The 20,263-nt window shown below is 33.4% G+C and overlaps 1 protein-coding gene across 4 annotated transcripts in view; it reads left to right on the plus strand.

Annotated features, from left to right (window-relative positions):
• Positions 1-20,263, plus strand: part of LOC145239792 (uncharacterized) — a 364,141-nt gene that overhangs the window by 316,118 nt on the left and 27,760 nt on the right. For all 4 annotated transcript variants that reach the window (XM_080103293.1, XM_080103291.1, XM_080103294.1 and 1 more), the window contains 5 exons: positions 1,628-1,710; positions 6,161-6,263; positions 8,563-8,651; positions 13,161-13,307; positions 19,754-19,910. In XM_080103293.1, coding sequence (XP_079959419.1) covers positions 1,628-1,710; positions 6,161-6,263; positions 8,563-8,651; positions 13,161-13,307; positions 19,754-19,910 — 579 coding nt within the window. The remainder of the gene's footprint in view (positions 1-1,627; positions 1,711-6,160; positions 6,264-8,562; positions 8,652-13,160; positions 13,308-19,753; positions 19,911-20,263) is intronic.

A 20,263-nucleotide genomic window follows, 5' to 3' on the forward strand; every position in this document is an offset into this window, starting at 1 on the left:
TTACTCTCGCACTCAACTCTACCCCTACTCTCACGAAAACTGGGAACGAATTTATGAAGAGACACTTTCATTGTCGCTGTTTCATGATCGTTGTTAACTAAGAATAACAAAAATCATCCAAATTTGGTCATTTCAATTTATCCCTGTAGTTTAATAAAAGGTTAATTTTGAAAATTTTGTATAAGTTCCCTGACTTTTCCATGCATATATATAAGTTCAAGTATATTGATTTTTTTTTTTTTTTAATAAAATTCAGAAGAATGTACCATGTTTCGGCAGGGTTCTAAAGTGAATCTTGCAATTAAAAAAAAATAAAATAGAAATAAAACTGTCCAAAAGATTGGGTAAAAAAAAAAAATGGTAGCCAAAAAGTTAACCTCATTAAAGATCTTATTTATTCTTCCTCGTATTTAACGGCTCCTTCCTCCACCCCAACACATTTGCCGAGCGCATGTACAGTAAATTTGCACATCATGTTTAAGGCTGCCTCATTCTTCCCGTTCTCTTTTACATGCTTAGTTCTGCCTTAAACAATTCAAACTGACTTGAGATTTATGTACATTCATCTTCCAAACAGAAGTAAAACTCCCACTTTCACACACTATTCACAATGCATGAAATATTTACATACACATATTATAACATTAGTGTATATATATATATATATATATATATATATATATATATATATATATATATATATATATAGTGCAAATTTTGTTGAAAATTCAAAGACTCACGTTTTCTTTTTTTATAACCTTCATTTATTTCCTGGATTTTTTCTATTATAGCTGTTTCATTAGTGGGAAGGCAATTTTACGATTTATGTGTCAATAAAAATATCCTGTCCCCACCAACTTCTTCTGACGTTTTTCCATTAGATTTTTACAACAAAAGGTATATTTTTAACATGCTAACATCATATTCGGGTAAAAAGACTTCCAAAGCCATGCTTGCTCATTTCCGCCATCTTTTGGTGTTATATATATATTATATATATATATATATACTATATATATATATATATTATATATATATATATATATATAGTATATATATATATATATATATATTATATATATATATATATATATATATATAAATAAACAAATGACAAAAGTATATTTCAAATTTCATGATGTTGACCATCTTATAATTTATTCCTTTAATTATGTTGACATTTACAATTCTTGACAGCAACTGTTTTGTAGCGCAAAATCATTGATTTAATTATATCAAACAATGAATCTATTTTGCCCTTAACTCCTCAGAAGAAACAGCAACTATCAATCCATTAAAAGAAAATAAAAAGTATTTGGGCATGATTACAAAATCCGAAAATTAGAAGAGAAGTTGCAATTACCATTCTTACCAGTTACCCTTGCTGTCAAGAATTATGAATGTCATTGTTATTAAAGAAATAAATTGTAAGATGGTCAACATCATTAAATTTGGAATTTAGACTTTTGTCATTTGTTTGTTATATGCTCTGTAATTAATGTAATTACAGAGCATAAATTAAGGATTAGTATATAAAAAGTAGGTGAGATATAATTTTAAAAAATCATATTTACACAAATACGTGTATGTGTATAATTTCTTTCTTTCTCTTATGTTCTGGATTTAGTTGGTTCCAATTGTACACGAGAAATGATAGGTGAAATAATTCATCCCCGCCCTGAAGACCCGTGTTTCTATTGTGAATGTAAGGTAAGTCCTTAAGTATTTACTCTTCAATATTTAAATTGATTTCAGTCTTATGTTGAAACTAAATCAAGTTTAAAGTTTTACTCTTACATTAGAGACTAGAATTGACTTAATTTTTCCTGTAAATAAATTTTAATAAGTTCAGTGTGTTCAAATACTATAAGGAACTCTTTATAAAATTTAGCTGGACGTTCTGTTTGAGGATTAAATTTCTATTATTGAAGTTTACAAACCACCTTCTGCACGTTCTTTCTTCATAAGTTGAATGAATATTTTGAGCTATTGCAACAGTAACCTTTTTTCACCCCTAAACAAGATATATTGCCACTTGGAATGTAAAGGTCTACTATTTGGGATCGTGTCTAACAGGGGACTGTGGGGAGTTGAGCAGCGAGATGTCTGTTCACATTACATTTTGCTGCTTATCGTCTTAGTCAGGGATATGTATGTCAGGGTTACACAAGTGCTATAAGTTCATTAGAGAGTCATTTTGTAAACCATCCTCTGTACGTTCTTTCTCTTATAAGCTGAACATTTTTAAGCCATTGCAGCTGCAGCCTTTTTTTTTTTTAACTCATAAAGCATTATGTGCCGTAAATCTCTTACGGAGAAATCAACTCAGAAATTTCTTGGTTTTTCTTTCTCATCAAATCTCTTCTGGAGTTCATATATTAGATCCATTACTCTTTCTGCTTCTTGCAAAGTCAGTTCTTTTTATCATTTAAACAGGGTTTTTTTCTCTATTTGTACAAATCTATTATCAGACCATGTATGGAGTACCGTTGTCATATTTAAGTCGGCAAATTTCTATCCCATTTGAAAGCATTTAATTAGGTACAGAAAAATATCTGTAATTTGATTGGTTTCATTTTTTTTTCTTCTCTGCAACCTCTCTCTTACAGATTTGATGTTACTAATCTATTTTTTTTTCTATAAATACTTATATATCATATACAGAGTGGAACGATAAAATTGTCGCCCTAGAAAAGACGACATGATTCCATTTCCGTTTGATGAAACCCAGTTTCATTTTTTTTTGTTGCAGACCATCTACTATTTGGCCAGTTGTGTACAAATCCCAACAGCGATAGGAGCCTTCTATCATGCCTGAAAGTAACACAATGTTCAATGAGCGTGATCGGAGATGCGCCACTGTACAACTCATGCTCTCTACCGATCCAAGTTATGACAACAGGACCATTGCCAGCACCCTCAAAATGCATTGCTGGATTGCTACGAATAACAGGAATGTGCACAGGGTGATGAAAAAAAGTTTCCGGCCACGGTTATGGTCTTTGGTGTGGTTTCAAGTGAGTCACATCATGCAACCTCACATCTTCGAAGTCGGTTTGAAAGTCAAAACCAAAGTGTACCTGGATATGCTGAAGACTGTGGTGATCCCCTGGTGCAATTAGATGGTCGCTGGCGGACCCTGGGTAGGTGTGGTAGCAGGATTCGGCGCTGGCCCATAAATCCAAAGAGACCCACGTTTGGCTTTAGAAGGAGTGCTACGACTTTGCACTGTTCTCTCACTAGCCTCCCCTCTTCCTCTGACTTGAACATGCTGAACTACTTCGTTTAGTTATACATTGAGAACATCACCAACATGACCTCCCACAACACCAAAGTCAGCCTGATTGCTGCCATCTGCCGAGTATTCGCCGAGTTCCCACCAGTGCTTATAGAAAAGGCATGCTTCCAATTCCAGACCCGTATTGAAGTGGTGATTGAGGTTGAAAGTGGCTACAAAGAATAGATGTCAGCTCCATTACATAATCAAGTTACCTGAATTGATTTTTTTCAATAAAAGTTTTAAAATAAAGCTGTAGTGTTGTTTTCTGTAGGGCGACAAATTTATCGTTCCACCCTGTATAATTCTTCAGAATTGACTTATTTATTCCCTGCTTCCTTTGTTCCAGCTGGCTACCTCATTATAATACAGCTTCCTATTCCAGTAGCTTCTTTCCAAGAACTGCAAGGTTATGGAACTCTTTTCTTGTTGACTGTTTTCCTCCTAAATGTTGGTCTTTTTCAAGACTAAGATCAATAGACATCTCCTGTCTTCTGAATAATCATTTTCGCTCTTGTTAGCACCATAGATAAAGTTGCTTCATGCCTTGTCTGGAGCGATTTCCACAAAAAAAATTAAATTAAAATTTTTCCTGTCAAACAAAATTTAACAACGTTAAACGTGTTTAAATTAAAATTCGGACAGAACTTATGGAATGACTTGATATGTACAGAATAAATTCTAATGGGTAAAAACGTGTCAATTTTTTAATTGAAAGAAAACTGACTTTTTGGGTTTTTTTTTTTTTTTTTTGTTTTACATAAAAATCAGAGTCTTTGGTATGGAAAAAAGGTTTTCAAAAAATTTTCCATTTAATTATTTTTTTTTAGTTTTTTGTTTTCTTTTTAATACTATTCCTTTGCTATCCAGCAGAAATGCTAGTGTTCCCTATTCGCACTATCGCTCTATAATTTCTCCGTACACACTCCTAACTATCCTTTTCTAAAATGACTACATTCCAAATAAGGTCTCACATAGAAATTCAATCATTCTGACTGAAGATTCCTGAAATTCTAACAATGCTGGTTAGATAATAATTTTTTTTTCTAGATCTGAGCTTTTACACACTCCAAGTCCTCCAAGAAACCGTTCCTGGGTCAACTGATGAAATTGCAGTACTTCGTGCTGGTGTTTGGAGGGGTTAAATGTACCACAGCAAGTGGCATTTCATCCTTCAAACTCCAGGCAACATGAATTGAAACAAATACATCGAGGGTATTGCCAATGCTGCTGCAAAGAAGGTGGGCTCCCTTTACCGTACTAGAAAATTACTCACACCAGGGAGTATCTTATATATTTACAAAGTCACAATTCACCCATACATAAAGGATTGTTGATGCATCTGCCACTTGTCTCTTGCTTTTAGATAGGGTCCAAATAAAGAGTCTCAAATCTAATAGAGCCCTGTACTGTCAGCCAAGCTTCAACCTCTGTCCCATCGCCACAGTGTTGTATCCCTGTGCCTATTTTACAAGTATTTTAATGGAATGTGTTCAGATGAACTTAGAGCATGTGTGCTCCCTCAACGTACATACTCCCGACTGACTTGATAAGCAGCAAAATCTCACCTCTTCACTGTTGAGATCCGTAGATGCCGGAAAACCTTCTCTTGGGCTGGTTCTCTGACTTTACTAACATGCAGAAGTATAAATGTAATGTAAATAAATATCTAGCTCATCTCCTCAAATAGTCCCCCTGTAAACATGGTCCGAAATAGTAGCCCCTCAGCTGGCCTCAAGTGGCAATAAGTTTTGTTTTGATTGAACAAGAGTAAAATTTCACCCCTTCACTGTGGAGGTCCCTAGATGCCAGAAAGCCTTCTTATTCTTATAGCTTTTTCCATCTGACTGCTAGATTTTGGAATTCCCTCTCGATTTCCTGCTTGCCTGACTGTACTGACATGCAGAAGTTTAAATACATAGTTTCCTGTAGACATACTTCCAAATAGTAGCCCCTTACGTCCAAGTGGCAATAAGTCTTGTTTGGGATGAACAAGAGTTAAAATATATATATATATATATATATATATATATATATATATATATATATATATATATTGTGAGTGAAAATATCTTTCTACAAAATATGCACTAGTCTGACAAAGGCAAAATCGGTTTAAAGAAGCTTGTAAAAAATCGGCTATTTTTCTGAAGATGTATTTTTTTTTTTTTTTTACATATGAATCACCACTTCTCAAGGCCCGAAGGCCACTCGAGAATAAAGGTTAATGAGTGCACAGTAGTCAACGAGACAATATCGTAGTAATCGTTAGTAGTGTAAATTTGGTAAATTGGATTAAGGAGACAGCTCATCAAGAACTTGTTCATGACCATATTGTAGTTAGCTGGAAAGCACGGAAACGGAAGAGAGCTCCACAGGCGTGAAGTTCTGAAAAAGAAGCTTTGTTCATGGAATCTACGTTTAAGTTTAGTGACAGATAAAGAGTGGTGGAAATTATTGATATTGGTTTCAACCAAATGAGTGTTTTTCATGGAAGTTTGGCGAGGGGGGACCATAGATTGGAGCTCAGAAGAGCACATGCCATAAAAATAACGATAAAGCAGACAGGTTTGCAACGTCTCTTCTGTGGGAAAGGGGTTGCAGGGAAGAGAAAAGGGGCATCCCCCACTAGATTACAAAGTTTATTTTGTACTATTTTGTCAGAGCAGAATAAGGTGCTTCTAGCAGATCTTGCCTAGATGTGGCAACAGTACTCCATCCTTGGACGTACCTGGCTCTTATACAGGTAGAGAATTACATCAGCAGTGAGATATCTACTGGAGCGGTTTCATCACAAGTAAATATTTACATTCTCTCCCAAAATGTCTGTAATGTAGTTTTTAAACAGACATCTGTTTTTTTTTTGTTTTTTTTTTTCTTTAGGAATCCTATAATTGGATCTGCATGAAAGATGTTTGTCCGGAACCGTTGTGTCCAGAATCTATACAGAAGCGAATTCCAGGAACTTGCTGTCCTGTATGTCCAGGTAGGATTTGATACTGACCAATCTTTTCACCATTGGAATGGTTCCTTTGCATGATTAATTAAATTCGAGAACTACATAGATTTACAAAGTACTTAAGCATCAAAATAGTGACCCTTTTTTTTGTGTGATGGCGTTCACACCTCCTATCCTTGATCCAAATGAAGCATACTTATCCAAGTACCATGAGTAATCTAGTTTGAAACTATACATCATTATGGGAAGGTGGGGATCAATCTACAAAAGAAGTAAAAAAAATAAATAAATAAATAAAAAATAAGAACTTTTGAGTAGTAAACGATTTTAGTTTCAGAAAAGAGGAGAAATGCTGTTCCAAACAAAATGGAAGCATTAATTCAGAAACTTTGAATTGTAAAAACTTGCAGACTAAGACGAAGCATAGTTTCTAGTAGGCAGCCAAGTTGAAGAAGTTTTGAGACAAAGAGCAAAGTCTCTTCTCATGCAAAGACGAAAAGTTGTGCAGGAATTCTTAAGAAAATCGGTACATTTCATGGAGTGATTCTGGTTTATGATTGGTTGGTAACAGGGTATGGTTCCATATCATTAGTCAGGTCTTATCACCCCTGTTTTAAAAATATAACCTAAATTTTGTAACCACACCTTCATAGTTATACCGAAAATATTGCAACAAAACTATAACTTATATGGTAGCTTACTTCAGTTTGACAGACTATGGATACCCACTGTAAATGTGCCTGCGCATGGAATTTTTGTGGCAAGAGTTGTGCAATATCTAACCACACCTCTCCTGAGTGGCAAGTGGAAATTCAGGACGACTAGAAGCAATACTGAGATAAGTGGAGAAAACTTACAGCACCTAAAATTCCAAAATGGTTAACCATGAGTATAACTTATGTATATGTATAACTTATGTATATGTATAACTTATGTATATGTATAAGCACTAACATATCAATTTTTCAGTATTTATTTCAACAGTGCTCAACACATTTTTCTAATTTATTTTATGCAGTTTATATTTATTTAGTTTATTAATCTATTATTTAGTCAACTATTTATTTTATGTAATTTATATTTTTATGAATTCATTATTTAGTCAATTTATGTAGTTTAATAATTATTTTATGTAAGTTATATTTTTATTAATTCATTATTTAGTCAATTTATGTAGTTTAATAATTATTTTATGTAAGTTATATTTTTATTAATTCATTATTTAGTCAATTTATGTAGTTTAATGATTATTTTATGTAAGTTATATTTTTATTAATTCATTATTTAGTCAATTTATGTAGTTTAATAATTATTTTATGTAATTTATATTTTTATTAATTCATTATTTAATCAATTTATGTAGTTTAATAATTATTTTATGTCGGGTATGTTTATTATTTTATTATTGTACTTTATTTACATAGTTTTTATCAGTTAATTATTTTTGTTAATTTATTTCGGTTATTATTTGTTTCTATAGTTTATATTTACTTTGTTTATTCATAATTTATTTATTTTATATTTATTAGTTTATTACTTACATAATTACTTTTTATTTTCATTTTGTATTTGAATTTGTTTTATTTACCCCCTTCCTTTGTAAGTTTAATAAAAATGTTTCTGTGGAAAAAACTGGGTTCGAACCCGGCACATTCAGGTTTCCAGTTAATCACTTAGCCACTGTCAAACTCTTCTTATTAGTTTATTTAGTTTTTCTTTTAATTTTATTCATTTTATATAGTTTATATTTGTCAGTTTATTAATTTATTACTTTGTTAAAATAATTGATTATTTGATTCATTTTATCAATTTATCTATTTTATATAGTTTTTCATTTTATCAATTTATTTATTTTATATAGTTTTTATGCATTATTTATTTAGTTTTTATAGTTTATATACATTAATTTATTTAGTTTATTAATTAAAATACTTTATGATTTGATTTTTTATTCATTTATTTAATATAATTTATATTCATTATAATTTTATTTTTTATAGTTTATGTTCATTAATAGATGTAGTTTATTATTCATTTTATATAGTTTATATATTTTGTTTATTTAGTTCATATTACTTTCTTTATTTTATTTTCTATAGTTTATATTCATTAGTTTATTCTTTATTTTATTATTTTTGTTTATTAATTGAAATAATTATTTAATCTATTTTATTTATTTATTTAGTTTATATAATTTATATTTATTATTAATTATTTTGTATAGTTTGTGTACATTAGTTTATTTATTATTCAGTTTATTGCTAGTTTTATATAGTTTATATTTCTAATTTAGTATTTTGTATTTATCTTTTTTGTTTTCTTTCAGCCTGTTATTATGATGTCTTGGATAAATACTTTGAAGATGGTGATGTATGGGAAGATCCTGACACTCCTTGCATTGTATGTCAGTGCCTGGTAAGTGATGCTCTTACACATTTACTAAGAAGGATGGTACAGCATGATTGTTGTAATAGTTGACACACTATGAAACTGAATTCAACTCCCTAAACACATACTTAAATCATTCGTTGACATCTATGCTGATGACACGACCATCTACGGCAACACATCAAAGGCTGTAAATGACGAAGTTCTCTCTGATTCTCTCTCCTCTGATCTCGAGCGCGTGGTTCAGTGGGGGAAGATGTGGCTAGTTACCTTTAATGCATCTAAAACCAAACTCCTATCCTTACATCATCAACGCTCTGATCCCCAGCTGGCATCAATTGTGATGGATGGCTCTCGTCTGGGTGAGGCCCCGTGTTTTGACAAGCTTCTGGGTTTGACCTTTACTCCTGATCTGAAATGGAACACGTACATCAAGTCTGTTGCCAAGGTCGCAGGAAAGATGGTGGGATCCTTCTACCGCTCCAGAAGATATCTCACTACTGATGCAATTCTCTATCTATATAAAAGCCAAGTACGGCCAAGGATGGAATACTGTTGCCATATCTGGGCAGGAGCTGCCAAAAACAGCCTATCATGCCTTGACAGAGTACAAAATAGACTTCGTGGTTTAGTGGGGGATGCCCTTTTCTCTACCCTGCAACCCCTCTCCCACAGAAGAGACGTTGCGAGCCTATCCTTGTTTTATCGTTATTTTCATGGCAGGTGCTCGTCTGAACTCCAATCTCTGGTCCCCCCTCGCCAAACTTTCACGAAAATCACCCGTCTAGCTGAATCCACTGTGAAAAATTTCCCCCACTCTATATCTGTGCCTAAATCAAAACGCGGATTTCATGAGCAAAGCTTCTTTCTTAGAACTGCACGCCTGTGGAACTCTGTTCCGTCTGCCTGCTTCCCTCCGGACTACAACTTGGATGTCTTTAAGTCTAATGTTAACAAATTCCTTATGAACCGCCCCCCCCCTAATTAAACACTTCATAAAATCTCCTCACTAACGTGATGTACTTGCAATAACCCTTATCCCTGAGTGGCTTCCGGGCCTTGATAAGTGGTGATCACTGTGTAAAAAAAAAAAAAAAAAAAATTCTGTCAAATATATTGCATTTACTTCCACACTTGTTCTACTGAGAAGAAAATACAGACTCTACCCTAGCCCACCCAAGTTTTGATTAACGTAACCAGTTACTTGTGATGAATCATTCACAAGAGATAAATAAATCTATAACATGAAGGACATTTGCCTGTGTGTATGTTTATATGTCCGGCTAAAAATCAATAGCGACAAAGAAACGGCCACAAAGTTAGTATTTTCTTGTTCAGTATTGCTTCGGATGAATAATATGTCAGATTTAGAAAAAAATATTCATTCTTTGACCATAAACTAGCACAGATTTCGTCAGGAAGGGGTCGATTTTACAGCCAAACTATGCACATAGTCTAACTAAAGAGAAGTAACATCCATCCTATCTGTGTATGTCCAAAGAGAGGAATGGGTCGGGTGGAAAAGAAAGAGGGTGGGGAGAAAGAGAGGGAAAGCAGGGAGGAGGAAAGAAAGATGGATAGAAATAGAATTTTTAATAGAAATATACTTTTGACCTGAGTAACATCGGGTAGCCTTGCTAGTCTAATATATAATTTTGTGGATCGTTGCAGCATGTTATTAGTAACAATAAAATGTAATTCGATTTAATTCCTTCCAGAAAATACTTTGGCCAGGTCGGAATTATTTTCAAATTACTGCCATTTAAAGGTGTCGGTCCAGCAGTGAGGAGACAAATAAACAGAGACATATTTGAAAATAATGTTGGAAATGTGTTGAATTTTTTAAAAAGCTATTTTAAGATGCAGATGGAATGAGAGTTGTTCCCAAACAAGTGGATAAAGCCCTGATTATCATGCTTTCCCCACCAATGGATCTACTCAACCCTGATCTTAGCCATAATCTCTGTTAATACCTTCCTATGCTCACCGTGTGATCTCAAAGCTTTCCAACCAGATACTAGAGAAAATACTTTCGATATTTTGTCACATCAACATAAATCACAGTCATCAGCATTTTCAACATTGTTGTATGAGACTATCGTTTCCGAGGAGTATTACTTGGTTGAGGAAACCAGCTCCATGGTGTTAGACATGATATCAGACGATAGACACATGGAAACAGCAACAGGTTGAGATGTCGGCTATAACCGGCTGGGATGGGTTGTTTCTTGAGTCTTCATCGCATCATTACAGACAGAATTTTCATCGTCAGCATTAATGGCAGAGACCGCATGCTTAAATTGAATGCTTGTTCAAAAATAGTGAACAAATACATTTTTATAAAAATATAAAATTTATTTTATATTAACAATGGAGGAGCATATTTAATCGTTAACCAATGCATGCACACAAAATTGCTATCTTCTCTGTTGCATATGAGATACAAGCTCCAATTGTTTAAAACGATACAATCATATTCAATTCTCTCTTCATTGAAAGGGAGAGAAAGGGAGCGAAAGAGAAAAACAGAGCAAGAACGAGAGAGCAAGAGAGAGAGAGAGAGAGAGAGAGAGAGAGAGAGAGAGAGAGAAATGTTTTGTTTTTTCAAATTCAGCTACCTGCATGCAAGTCTGACCATAATTTTCATAAACACTTGTTAGTCAAACCTGGTCGATATATTCTAACATTTTAAAAATCACAAAGCACCTGCATGACACGTTTTCACTTCACAAGTACAGAACAAGTTAGGCACAAGATTTATTAATGTAAAAGCCCCCAACTCCTCCAAAGTGGGAGCTACGTCATTGTGCCATAGTTGTAGACTCAGAATTATGAGGAATTTATCTTCCTTCAATTCCTACTAAATAACAAGAAAATGCACTATTTTCAGAAAAACAAACAATCAAATTCCTGTCACATGCAAATTAAAAAGAACAAATTTAGCCTTTTTCATAGCTTGGATGTGCAATCAATTACACAGTCAGACAGACTGCCATTCTGGGTATTCCCTCACTTCTGTTTGTACTTAGACAAGACTCCTCGAACAGCTTGCCATCTTTATATGGTTGCTGCATCAGATTCCTAGGCAAAGTAAACTACATTTACATGTACGTGATTCACAACATCTTTCATTGTATTTTCATTGTGTTGGGATACTTTAATGCAATTTATATACAGACATGCCAGAAAAGAATAGACACTAATATAAATATTTTTCCCAAGATTAATATATGTGTATTTATATTTACAGATAAGAATAGTGCTGAAATAGCTTAGAGTATCTCATTTAAATTGCATCTAACAACATTGAAGCATTCCACAAACCAAAGAATTATCAGACCTATCAGAATTTCTGCGAGGACGAATCGTGGGTCAATATGAAGGTGGTCTTAGTCAAAACAAAAGCAGGACATCTTTCAATATCCCTCCTCTGTGCTGTTAACAGAGTGATCATACAATTCACAAGAGAGGACAAAGAGTGCACAAAACCTCATCTAGATTGGCCTGAGCCTTCTGAAAGAACCGTGCATCTTGTGAAAAGAAATGTTGAAGATTCTCAGCGCAAAGCTTCTGATATTACAACACAAGCTGGTTTCAATCCCAGAACAGCTGTCAGGTATCTTCACAAGTTGGGCTACTATGGTAGAACTGCAAGAAGGAAACCCCTTCATCATCCTGCCAATATCAAGTGCAGAAAAGATTGGGCTCATGAGATGCTGGAGAGACCTATGTCCTTTTGGACCAATGTCATTTTCTCTGAGTCAAGATCTGTATTATTTCCCCATAGTGGAAAGGTATGGGTTTGGAGGCTCCCTCAACAAGAGTTTTACTTTAAAACACTGCAGCCAACGCTGAAACTTAGGGGTTTCTCAGTTATGGTATGGGGTGCAATTTGGAGTGGTGGTTGCTCAGATCTGGTAGAGTGCGAAGGAAACGTCAATTCTGGTAAATACGTTTCAATATTACATGAAGGACTCCTACCAATATTCTCAAATGGTAAAATGAACCAAGTTAACTCCCTATTTATGGAAGATGGAACTCCTTGTCACTCTGCTAGGACGACACAATATTGGTTGAACCAAAATGTGATTAATAAACTTCCATGGTCAAATTGAAAACCTCTGAAAATTCTTCCGTGTCATGTACCTCAACGCCGGGCGCCCATGCTAGTAATCTATAAAAATAAATCGAACATTAACTCTATAATAATATATACAAAATCTGCAAGAATTAAAATATCATATTTAAGCGTACTTTATGACCAGGCTTTCATGGGTGTTCATGCTAGCTCAGATAAATACTTTTTCAGTTTTAACAAAAAAGCTACAATAATATCAGAGCGTCTCCATTTACATTGAACATCTACAAAATGCCAACATCAATATATTACATATAAATGAATCCCTTGTGGAATTTCCACGGATCTCACTAGTGAATAACTAATAGAATATCAAGTATTCTAATTTTTTATATATTAATAAATTTTTAAAAATTTCTTTTGTTTATTTTTTCTGTTTTATTCTTTCTTTCTTCTAGGGAGGAACCATTCAGTGCAGCTTAACTGAGTGCCAACCTCTGAGATGCCGGGCCGATGAACAAAGTATCAAACTGGAGGGTGAGTGCTGTGAGAAGTGTATTTCCGCTTTGACCTCTACGTGCCTCTACCGTGGACGTGTACAGAAGGTCAGTCATTTAGATTCTCTACATTAACAAAAAAATCAAAAACAACAAAAAACAAGAATTAACCTCCTTAATGTTACATTTTCTTTTTTCTTTTGAGGTCAGCACAAGGCCATCCATATAACAGGCTAGTCGATCATTTAACAAGAGTCTTTTATTGGAGGTGGTGTGCATTTTCTAAGATAATTTGTATAGCAGTTAAGAACAAAAGGAAAATTCCTCTGTGGGATTAGTTTGATGTTATTATGTGTTTCGTGTACAAAATATTAACCACAAGGAGTAAATCTGACAATTATTAACAATTATTTAAAATGAAATATGTATGAAATACGTTTAGAAACCAAATTACAACGCAATATTTTGTAAAATAAACAAACAATTATTTGTTTAAAATTTATATTTCGACATAATACGCTATCATAAGAATTTTATATATTTTTTCTCTACTACTGTATTCTTTTATTTACCACCATGGTGAAAAAAATTATATATATATATATATATATATATATATATATATATAAATTCTGATGCTGGGGTATTATGTGGAATTATTGATTTTAACGGAACGATGAAGAAGAAAAATAAAAACACTTTAATATATTCCTACCTGAAGAAGGTTTCTTTGCAAACATAAAATCTGTATTTAAATAAACACTATTTTTATTTACTAAAAAAAAAAAGAAATCGCATTTTGTTGGTTTTCTTAGCATTTTCAAATAAATGGTTGTTTATTTTACAAAATATTAGATTGTAATTTGCCTTATAAACGTATATCACACGTATTTCATTTTAAAATTTTAACAACGCTTATATCACGGAGAACACAAACTTGACGAACAATTATTTATTATGCCCTCTGCAACAAGCAACAAAATCTCACCACTTCAAAGCTGAGGTCCCCAAATAGCAGAAGGCTTTCTACTTTAATAGCTTATTTCCCCGAGCTGCTTGCCTTTGGAATCCTCTCCCTGCTTCCTGATTGTACCAACATACATAAATTTGAATGTAATGTGAAAAAAAAAAAAAACATCTTGCTGCTGCACAACTCCCACTTAGGATGTTCCTATAAATCTGATCCCTAATTCACGGTAGCCTTTTACATCTCTGAACCAATGCATCTTGTTTGGTGGGATCTGAAATATAAAAACAAAACAAAACAAAAACAAAAAAATGAAGAAACATTGGTTTGAATAAAAAAAGGCAGATGAATATTTCATTTTGGTGATTTTTTTTTTTTAATGAGAGATTCTTTTTTATAGAAAAATTTGTACTTAATTATGTCGATGGTTAGAATCCTTTAGGTATGAAATTTTCTCAGAGCAATGGCAGTTAAGTATTAGCAGTTAAAAAGATTGCTAACCGACCGTAAATCATACCTCCAGTCTAAGACTCCAAATTTTGGCCTGCTATAAGAATGGCCTTGGGTAAAGACGAATAAAACTAATTGAAATGTTGTTTTACATTAGTTTCCTTATTCTTACATTTCGCTTATGTTTGATATATCCAATGGGTCGGGACGCTGGGGTTCAATCTTCGGTCGAGTCATGCTAAATATTAAAAAAAAATAAATAAATAAATACAGGGTGGAACGATAAATTTGTCGCCCTAAATAAAACAACATTACAACTTTATTTTAAAACTTCTATTGAAAAAATCAATTCAGGTAACTTGATTATGTAGTAGAGCTGACATCTATTCAATGTAGCCGCTTTCAGCCTCAATCACCGCTTCAATGCGGTTATATCACAGAGAACACAACCTTGACGAACAATTATAGTACGGCAGAATCACGTTGACACACCGGTTCTCGTCAGCTCACCAAAGTTAAGCAACGTTAAGCCTTGTTAGTACCAGATGGGTGACCATTTGAGAATTCTAGGCGCTGTATGTGCTTTCCACTTATCTCGGTATTTGTTTCCAGTCGTTCGGAACCTCCACTTGCCACTGTTATATAACAATGTCGACTCAGGAGAGGCGTGGTTGGAGGTTGCGCAACTCTTGCCACAAAAATTTCACACACAGGCACCCTTACAGTGGGCATCCATAGTCTGTCAAGGCGGAAGGAAGCTTATTAAATTTATATGTCAAAAAAAAATTTTTTAAGATAACATAGTGCAACAAGCCATGTAAAGAGATCGGTGGAAGTCATGCGTAGTCTTTAAATCTGTCATCATCACAACCCATCTGATACTGACCAAGGTAAATGTTGCTTAACTTTGGTGATCTAACGAGAACCAGTTTGTCAACGTCATTATGCAATTATTATTTATAATAAACAGCTATAGAATTATAATGGCAAACAGTTATAGAAACAGTCATAAATATTTGCTTCTTCATCATTATTGAATAGCTAAAAAGTAGTTAGACTATGAATTAACTGAAATGCATGTCACACGGAGACCACTAGTCCAATGAAAAATTGAATGCGACTGAAGATATTTAGTCCAAACTTAAACCAGCAAGACATTAAATAAAAATGGAAAACTCTAAATAAACTGTTATCCGAGCGCAATTTATTTATAAAACTTCCATTTTCCTATCCTCTCATTTCCATATTTTCTTTTTTGTACCATAAATTCCCTTATTTATACAAACATTATTGGCTACATATGTGCATACATGTTTCAGCGGCAACTATCCCAAGTTCAGTATCTTCAGGCCAGATTAAGTATACTGAAAAAAAAATGAATGAATTGTATTTTCAAATAGTTTTAGTTGGAGAGGAGAGGAAGAGAGGGAAATGATGAAGGGAGCAAAAACATACACAGTTATATTTCTATATATACACATTGAATCTCGTATTTGCACACATACATTCTTACACATGTGCATACACATATTCATATACTCACACCAACACACACACACGTATATATTTCACACCAACACACACCCGTATATATTTCTGTGATAAAATTTTATATTTTCATCAGATCTTCAAGTGCTTTTCATCACAGTGAATTTTTCAGAGCTCCCCAAATGTCGGATTGGTGCCACCAGATCAGGCTGTCTGAAGATATTGGCTTCCTTAGACGGAAAAAAAAAAAAAAAAAAAAAAAAAAAACGGAACAAACAACCCACCTTTCCCCCTTTTCCTTCTTCCCACTTCCTATTTCTCTTTCTATCTCCTCCACTTTTTGACTGATTTCCTAACGTAAAATGTACAAAACATTAATACTATAACCCTTTTCTCTCTCCCATTGCAAAACTCATTCATGTTCTGCAGATGAAGGAACAAAAACGGATAAAATCCACTACAAAACAACCAAACCAAACACTGCAAACTAGCGATTGAAGATACAAAGAGTTTGAAGAATAAAAAACCTTCTACTAAATAATTGGATGCAACATGAATACTATTTCCAAAATAATTGGATTTGGCATTAAATAACCCAAAAAGGGTTGATATGCCGTAAAACAACCAAACCAAACCAAACCAAACCAAACCAAACCAAACGTTAGAGAACTTTCTACTCTAATAGATTCTTTCCTCAAGCTACTAACCTTTGGAATTCCCTTCCTGCTCATAAGCAAGCATCTTGCTGCACAACTCCCTACTTAGGATGCCCTCCTGTAAATCCAGGTGAATCCAAGTAAAAAAGATTTAAAAAATCTTTTCTAGTCCAATAACTACGGTCGCTTGTAAAATAACACAAACTCTTCCACAATAAAATTCCTTATGCCAAATTGCTGTTTCGGTTTTTACATTTCAAACAGTGTCTGAATTTCAAAACTATGGACTTCCCGCTAAAACATATCTCCCCTTCCCCAACTCCTCTTAAATAATTTCCCTCTCAAAACTTGGTTTCAAAACGGTATAAAAATGGTAATATCGTGTTTATAAGGTCTTCGGATGTTATCAGGCATCATCATATGCGTCTTTTAGGTATTTAATTTGTTTGTTTAAAGTTTGCAGATTCATAAAATATGTCGGCAAATATGTAAGAGGGATCTTTTATTTTTATCTACTAACGGGTCACGGCTTATCAAAGGCCAAAGGTCACTCAAAGTTAATGAGTTAGTCAGGTGGAGTGTGGGACAACACTGTAAGGATTCGTAACCATTGTTGAAACGGAGCAGAATTTGATTACTTAAGAAGATGGCTCAACAAGAATTTGTTAACATTAGACTTGAAAACAACCATGTTATAGTCAGCCGAGGAGCAGCCCCGTGGTATTGAAAATAAACTATGTTTATAGAAGTTCTGTTTAGTTTTTAGATATACAGAGGCAATAAGGAAAATTATTTAAAGTGGTTGAAGCTTTTACATGCAGGAATCATAGACTGGTACTCGGTCAAGCACATAGCATGAAAATAACAACAGATTAGAGAGATTAGCAGTCTCTCTTCTTTAAAAAGAAGAGGCGGTATTTAAAGTTTATATAAATTTTCTCAATCTTTAGTGATGTACATTTAATAACTCTTACTCACTTTTTCTTTTATTTTCAGTCACATCTTTGTATTCTCTAGCCGCCAATATATATATATTTTTACATAAAACTATTAGGATCAAATAGATTTGAAGCACCCTAAAATAAGCAATGGTAAAAAGGTCTCCTTTTTTATAACACCGGATTTTTAAACTTTTGCTTGAGTTGAATCGTAAATAGAACACTATGCACTTTCATAAATTTCATTGATTTTTAGTAAAGAAAATACTCTGGACCTTATCTAGAATTCAACCTAATTAAAAAAAAAAAAAACGAAACTACAGAAAACATCTTTGATATACGTACCTGTTACAAAACGGAAATGTCATATTCCAAAAATTATGTAAATTCATCAAGTAGTTTTATTTTCCATAAGGAAATTATTTAAAAATAATTTACAGTGATTAATGTGAAATCAGTAGCATTACAAAACTGTTCTCGCAAGTTTGAATTATTGTAGACTTATCTGCCCTTTTTCTATTTTTTTTTTTATTTTAAGGATGACGACACAAGACAGTCAGTCCCGTTTTGTTTTCTCATAAAATTTGATTTTCTTAGTTAAAAATAAAACTACTTGGTCAATTTACATGATTTTTAGGAATATGACATCTTCGTTCCATGATGGGTACGGACAGCATAAAGATTTTTCTGTATTTTTGCTTTTTTTAATTAGGTTGAATTCTAAATAAGAACCAAAAGTTTTACTATTAAAATAAAAAGTCTGTTATTTGCATATACGCATCTATATAGAAATAACGCAACAGCCAGTGCAGCAGTATTCAATAAATCGAACAAAATACAAGCAACCCCCCCCCAAAAAAAAAAAAATCCATTCTCAGTGTAGAAATGCATACGCTATTCCTAATACTCATGCAAAAAAGATCCTAACTGTATAACCTTTTTGGGCTTCCAATCTACTCTAAAAGTAATTGAAAATAAAAAAAAGTACACAATCCTCTAATTCAGGGGTTGGCAACCTTTTGGAATGTGATGGCCAGAAAGCTATGCTGATTATAGGAGGAGAACCAAACAGCTTTGGCTACATTGTTGTGGCACGCAACAATGTTATTAAATATGGAAATATATTTTCTGTGCGTTTAAAGAAAACAAGTATCAAATAGGATATGATTATATTTAAAGGATATCACGTGCTGAAAACATAGATACTCTGCATAAAATGATCCAAAGGGCTGACATGCCGTGAAGCCCAACAAAACAAAAATTTATTTATAACTATTTTTCATGCAGAGCAAATAATGATTGTATTGAAAGATGTCTTTGACATTTGTGTGTTCGCAACTTTCATATGTTAGTCTAAACATTTCGCAACTTTTATATGTTAGTCTAAACATTTCGCAACTTTTATATGTTAGTCTAAACATTTCGCAACTTTCATATGTTAGTCTAAACATTTCGCAACTTTCATATGTTAGTCTAAACATTTCGCAACTTTCATATGTTAGTCTAAACATTTCGCAACTTTCATATGTTAGTCTAAACATTTCGCAACTTTCATATGTTAGTCTAAACATTTCGCAACTTTTATATGTTAGTCTAAACATTTCGCAACTTTCATATGTTAGTCTAAACATTTCGCAACTTTCATATGTTAGTCTAAACATTTCGCAACTTTTATATGTTAGTCTAAACATTTCGCAACTTTCATATGTTAGTCTAAACATTTCGCAACTTTCATATGTTAGTCTAAACATTTCGCAACTTTCATATGTTAGTCTAAACATTTCGCAACTTTCATATGTTAGTCTAAACATTTCGCAACTTTCATATGTTAGTCTAAACATTTCGCAACTTTCATATGTTAGTCTAAACATTTCGCAACTTTTATATGTTAGTCTAAACATTTCGCAACTTTCATATGTTAGTCTAAACATTTCGCAACTTTCATATGTTAGTCTAAACATTTCGCAACTTTCATATGTTAGTCTAAACATTTCGCAACTTTCATATGTTAGTCTAAACATTTCGCTTGATTCTTGATCTTTTATTATCCTTCAGATTGGTCAGACATGGTTTCCTGACGAGTGTACAACCTGTGAATGTGAAATTGGTGGAAAAACCGTGTGTGAATTTCAAAAATGTCCACCCATCGACTGCGGACCGAACCAGGCACTTTCCGTTCTTCCAAGATCTTGTTGTCCTGTCTGTCAAGCAAGTATGTTGGGATTAACCCATTATGTCTCACTGTCCTATAAATAGGATATCAAATATAGTAGAACTCTGGGATACGGTGGCTCTAGGATACGGTGGCTCTAGGATACGGTTTTTTCTGGCCCCTGGTTACGGTAGTTGCCCCACCTTACGGTGTCATTTATAATGTTATTTGATTATATACATGTGTATTATATACTGTACTGTGTTTTTTTTACTAATTTTTAATGCTGTATCCCGGGGTTCTGCTGTAATTCCTTTCTAAAATCCATACTTATGCTTACTGCATAATTACACTGAAGAAAGGATAAAATTCATCTATATTCATCAAATTTTCTCTGAGATTTGTTGAAACCC

Source organism: Euprymna scolopes, chromosome 19 (genome assembly GCF_053919585.1).
Source record: "Euprymna scolopes isolate OS-2025 chromosome 19, ASM5391958v1, whole genome shotgun sequence".
Lineage (NCBI taxonomy): Eukaryota > Metazoa > Mollusca > Cephalopoda > Sepiida > Sepiolidae > Euprymna > Euprymna scolopes.